The sequence below is a fragment of the Sphaeroforma arctica genome (genome assembly GCF_001186125.1).
Source record: "Sphaeroforma arctica JP610 unplaced genomic scaffold supercont1.334, whole genome shotgun sequence".
Classification (NCBI taxonomy): domain Eukaryota; class Ichthyosporea; order Ichthyophonida; genus Sphaeroforma; species Sphaeroforma arctica.
In genome coordinates, this window is record NW_014040224.1 from 46,074 (window position 1) to 52,051 (window position 5,978).

At 39.6% G+C, this 5,978-nt stretch overlaps 2 protein-coding genes across 2 annotated transcripts in view; one reads left to right on the forward strand and one right to left on the reverse strand.

The window, feature by feature from the left end:
* SARC_05305 (hypothetical protein) overlaps positions 1–2,620 on the reverse strand; it is a gene marked incomplete at its 3' end in the record, with an annotated part of 5,084 nt that extends 2,464 nt beyond the window's left edge. Inside the window, exons 1-3 of the mRNA XM_014300836.1 lie at positions 2,279–2,620; positions 1,526–1,628; positions 543–735 (exon numbers count right to left, since the gene is read on the reverse strand). Of these exons, the coding sequence (XP_014156311.1) occupies positions 543–735; positions 1,526–1,628; positions 2,279–2,488 (506 nt within the window). The 5' untranslated portion in view covers positions 2,489–2,620. The remainder of the gene's footprint in view (positions 1–542; positions 736–1,525; positions 1,629–2,278) is intronic.
* Positions 2,621–4,813: 2,193 nt separating this feature from the next.
* SARC_05306 (hypothetical protein) lies at positions 4,814–5,014 on the forward strand (the record flags this gene model as incomplete). The annotated part of the gene is made up of 1 exon (XM_014300837.1): positions 4,814–5,014. One exon carries the CDS (start codon positions 4,814–4,816, stop codon positions 5,012–5,014), a length of 201 nt encoding a protein of 66 aa, XP_014156312.1.
* Positions 5,015–5,978: the final 964 nt, after the last annotated feature.

A 5,978-nucleotide genomic window follows, 5' to 3' on the forward strand; every position in this document is an offset into this window, starting at 1 on the left:
ACAACAACAAATAAATAAATAAACTATATATATATATATATATATATATATATATATATATATCTACAAATATATATATATATACATACACATACATACATACATATATATATATAGGTATGTACTGATCTTTGCCGCAAGTAAAAGACGAGAAAAAAATAAATTGACTTTCTACCTACTATGTTCCGTAGTGTATTTGCACACGTTGGGCGTGAAGCTTGCAAATAAAAATAACCTGTATACGGACAGAGGGAGGATACCAACATTTGTACCTCTCAAAATAAAAACCAGAATACAGAAGAGCCAAAGTATCGTGTTTCTTGATGTAGCTATTATTGCCACTTGTCGAGAGAAGAAAATCCAAAAACATGCGCTCTCAAACGGAAACAGAACACGGCGAAGAACGAAAACAGAAGTAGTCACACCTTAGCGTAAAGGAATAGCTGCACGATCTTAACAGTTAAGCACAATCTATCACGTGCTGTGCCACGAATACAACATATATTTGAACTCGGCAAAATGGACTAGTACGTGTCACTTACTACAAGGTGTCGCCGGCATGCGCCGACATTGCGCCTCCCTGAACCCTTTCGCCCGTCGCAACGTTCAGTCGGCAATCTTTCAGACTGCCGTGTCGTGCAAGGGGAAAACGGGGGTTGTTGTACGGCATGCCTCTCACCCGGCCTAACGCGGGCGAATGCGCAATTGTTTCTGTGACAGACACGGGTGGGCCTCCTGTCAGTAAAGAGCAATGCAATCTTGTGTGACTGTCGTCACGCGAGAAAGTGCCATTTCATTGAACGAGATCTTAAGATGCTACAAAGTACGCACCAAATATGTGTAGATGGAATACCAAACTGCAAAAATACATTAAAATCCACAGCATTCTGCCAATAAAAAGTATATATCCACGATTATTCTATGGATGTTTTTGTAGGTTTCCGACGTATTCAAACATCCTCAAAATAAACAAGTGACATTAGAGCATTCGACAATACAACTGTAAGTAGGACAGGGTTATAAGTTCACATTGTTCTGGATTTTGCAAGTGAACGAAACAAATTAAGACGAAACAAATTATCGGCCAGTTAATTGTAATGCGAAGACCCAAGAAGAAGACGTAGCTCAAACGCGTTGGTTTTGTACTATAAGTCCTGTCAAAGATAGGCGAGCTCCACCACGTCTGTGTAAATATGTATATATGTGTACAGTCATGCTGCGTCGTAGAAAACAGTTTATACCGAAGCTTAAATTGTTTCCAAATTTGTTGAAAAACTGTTGCGGACACGGAGAGATGAGTGATACATTAATAGCAAAGAAATGATAAAGTGACAACACCACCAACGAATGTACACCGGCGAATCTGTGAAGAAACGCCTCGCACTTGTTTCAAAAATAGTCAGGAGAATTGTACAAGACAGTCTCATGCGCAGAAACGAGTAACATTGAAGCAGAACCACACCGTTGCCGACAAAGGTGTACTTGCTGATGTATTAGGTATGCAAAGATTACCAGTCTATCGTACCTTGCATACCGGGTATATTTTGATTTGGTAGTGGCATGTACATCGGGAGAGTTAATCCTCTTCGACGGGCAGGGCTGCGTGATGCATGCTTTAAGCGAACATGCTGGGAGTTGATTTGAACGAAATTTAAAGGTCGATGGATAAATGTTTTCAAAATACAGTCAAAGAGTAGACCAGATGACACTTTCAATATCAAAGAACAAGACAAATGATATCTGTGCACGTCCGCAATTGAAATCTTGTGACGATATGAAGTATCAACTAAGCCCAGCACGGTCTTAGCCAGCTTTGCCCACACAAACACGACAAACACTACGACTACACAAGCATATCAAAATCGGTATTCAGCTATTAGAGGCGTAGTTCATATACGTATATGACAGAACACTTTAAAATAGAGTGGACACTATACTTAATTGTAGACCGCGCAACGGGAATCTCCAAGGGAACAACATTGTAAACTGGGCGGGAAAAGCAACACATACGCAGCAAGAGCTTCAACAATGCATTGTGATTTCTTTTCAGGTCAAAGACGAGAACATAAAAATAAAAATATACAAAGCAAAATAAAGATTGCAGCAGACCAGCCAAAGGGCTGACCATGAACATGGGAGATAAATGCGACGAATCGGGCAGGGAAACTTCAATGCCGCTCCTACTAACTCCTTCAAACTAGCTATGGAACTCTTTAAAAAATAAAAGCCAAGATAAAGTCAAATAAATAAAACTGCTTGTCTACCCTTCGTAGTATACCTGGTTCAGTGAGTGCTCGGAAGCATAGGGCCGACCGCAGTTGGGGTGTTCACAAACGTACGACCGATCCAATTCGGCAAAGGTTCGTCTGCGCCGCCTGCCTTCGCCCCCGCCATCGTCGTTCTTCATATCACTTTCATTTCCCGAGGCAACAGACTCCTCATCACCCACAGGAGAGCTCCCCTCTGCGATATCTTTGATGGGGCTCATGCTGAGATGGGCTACTTGTTGTATAGAGGGGATGTATAGTGGTGTAACACAAGGTTTGACGAAGCTTGTACTATTGTGCAACTTGCTTGTTGTGCTGACGGTGTCTCAAGAATATTGGGTATCTTGTCAGCTTCTATGGTTTGTCATTAAAGATCTCCAGTTGGTTATATCTGAGCGGGTTTGCAAGCGTTGCGCTGAGGTATGATACACACTATGGGGTTACCATAGTAGTCCGTGTTCAATTTTGGTACATACGCATGTAAAAAGTCGTTCACAGACCATTCCTGGATTAAGCATATTGATATATTCCTGGATAAAGCATATTGATATATAACAGTTTTTTGAATATATTTTATTCACATTCTTTTTAATATGTAGGAATTATGTGCGGATTTGTCATACAGACGCCGCAAATACACCGCACACATATTTCCCACATAAAAAAATTTAAAAACTAAAACTCGTAACTGACAGGTTTTATTTAGAGTATATAAATAGGGACTCAGTTCGGACTTCGGAGTCCTCCGGACACAAAAAATAGGAAAAGTCTTAGCACTAAGCGGATAAAAAAAGTGCAAAAGGTTTTATGAGCCAATAGAAATATAAATATAGGTATAAATGTATATATGTTTGTATATAAACATGTATGTATGTATATATGTATAGGGATAATATTATTTATTTCAAAAATGGCAAGTATGTATGATACAATGTATGAACATATGGTATGGCTCTCATAGTCGCTGTAGTGGTTCAGGAAAGATTGATGGGAAGAAGTGGTCAGTAAATTCCCGTTTGAAGCTTGGGCCAAGTGAGTCGACAATGGAAGATATGTGCTGAGTGTGTTTCCATATATTCGCTTGCTGACCTACTAAGTAGAGTACCCACCTCAGTGGTACGGATCGGATCTGCGCCGTGTAGTGCCGCGGAATGGGTTAGTGCCGGCATAGTGGTCGCAGTCTTAACAAATCTCTTGATTTTCGACAAATTGTACCGAAAATACCTAAAACTCGGAGAATCTCCGAGTTCGCGATGTGAAGTGTGGACTAGTGAATGGTGATATAAATATACTTCCTACTTCTATATATCCCATATTTCATTGGTGAGCCATGGTATTTTCATATTTTCATATGTATTGTCATACATATAGTGTGACTCGATGTCACTGGTAGACGTGTGGTGTATTTTACATACATAAATAGTACTTTTAAGAGTGCAGAGTGCAGGCTGAGACTGCAGACAGTGCAGAGTGCAGACTCTGAGACCGCAGACAGTGCAGAGTGCGGCCTCTGAGACTGCAGACAGTGCAGAGTGCAGACTCTGAGACTGCAGACAGTGCAGAGTGCAGACTCTGAGACTGCAGACAGGGCAGACTTCACTGCAGAGTTTTCAGTTTTGAGTCACAGTGCAGAGTTGCAGAACTATCCTCATTACGTTTCTCGTTAAAACGCAAAAAAAAACCAAAGAATTAAGCGTTTGCGTTCAAAGTTTATCTTAAATATAGTCCTATGGGTATACAAATAGGTACATTTTTTCAGGCGGCCTATCTGTCACGAATTGTCCTATTTTTTTAAAAACTCAGGTGCAAATTTGGAAAATTTTCATGGTCGATTTGCCCCCGATATACTTTAAAACGCTTTAAAAAAACAAAACCTTTTGCGTTTACGTTAAAAGTTTATCGCATATATAAAATACACACACCAACAAGAGAGAAAGAGTATATCATGACCCTCTCTAGAGAAGAAAGAAAATATGGCTGAACGGACTAACCTGTATATTTACTATTATTTTGAGTGTGTATTTTTATTTAGGCCCGTTAAATAGGGTCAGTCCTGCCGCCAAATTTACTAAAAAAATTTAGCAGGCTATGCATATTCATTTAATAAAAAAAATTACAGGCGGCAGGCGACCAGCTAAATACGGGTCCGTAGGTCGTATTTAGGACCATCCGACATATATAAAAATCATTTCTTGAAAAATGGTCTTTCACCTTGAAGAGCCTCACATGATGAGTTATGAGGTGTTGAATTTCATCTGTTGTACTTCGTAAATACATATGTAAATATAAATACAACGTACATGTGAAATTTTGTAGAAGTCATTATTTTGTACAACGTTGATTGCGTAAAATAATAAATATGATATTATGGATAACTTGATATTTTTGAAAGTATAGGGAGGGGTAAGAGAAGGTCGTGGTTGGTAGTAAAAAGGTCAGGAGATTTCTAGAGAGAACTTATATCGGCTCTAATTGCGAGATTGAGGCCAGTACTAATGTCTTTATTGGGTTATAACACTCGAGTTGGATTTTATATTCAAGTTTCAATGGTAATTGGAATTGCTAAGGCATTCAAACAGAAAACTGCAGAAGATGAAGAGGATTTCGAGGATAGTGATTTTGATACCGATTGTGATTCAGGATCTGAGGTCGATCTTAGTGATAACGATGAAGATTTAGTTGTTGATGGAGAAACTGAGGCAAAAGTGGCGGGGATGACACAATGTACGACGATATTTAAGTGGTGACGATGAAGATGACTATCCAGAACCACCGGAGGCACTGCTGCAAGTATATCGACACGTGTTGTAGGATATCGTCCATCTTATGGATCAAATATCTGTTAGAGAAGCACGTATATCAATGGCACTATTGGTGGCTCGTTTGTGACGATGCTTTATGTATCGATACTGCTGATACAAAGAAGGCAGTTGTAGCTGTGCTTGAAGCGCGTAGGAAGACATACAGAGGTATGCTCAAAACGGAGCGTGGCAGGCGGTATTTGCGTACATAAACGGGTACCATGTTTTGTACCTCGTCAAAGCTTGATGCATACTCGTGTCAAGAAAGTTTTCGATCTGTTGGGTGGTAAGATCGATTCCATAACTTAGGAAGGTGACCAAGAGGGGTTGGTGTTTACAAATGCTAGCGTGGAACTAATGTATAGTAGAAAAACGGGCATTCGTATGTAGAATTGTAAGTGGGCGGATTTCGGATGACGTATTGGCTTATTTCAGGCATACACAAAACTATAGGCAAGATATACTTTTCCAGATGTGGTTCACTGCGCTACGCAACTCGGTGACAAGTGTGCGATGATATACTTAGAGTTTACTGATGAAATCGTACCGATTGAAACCGTATATATGCAAATATTACCGCTTAGAGGGTAACCTGTGGCCCGCCCCGACGATTACGTTCCATCTGATGAAAACTTCGTTCTTGCGGACCTCAGACATTTGATACAGGATAAAATCAACGATGAGATCTATGCTCGACAAAGTGATGCAAAACAAGCCCTTGATTATCTTCATGTTTATTTGTCCAGATATGGGCACAATTGAAGGATGGCTCTTGATGGAAAGGCTTAATAGAGTGTTTGATGCGGAAGATCGACCTTTTGATATGCTGCAGTATGTATATGTATATATATATATATATATATATATATATATATATATATATATATATATATATATATATATATATATA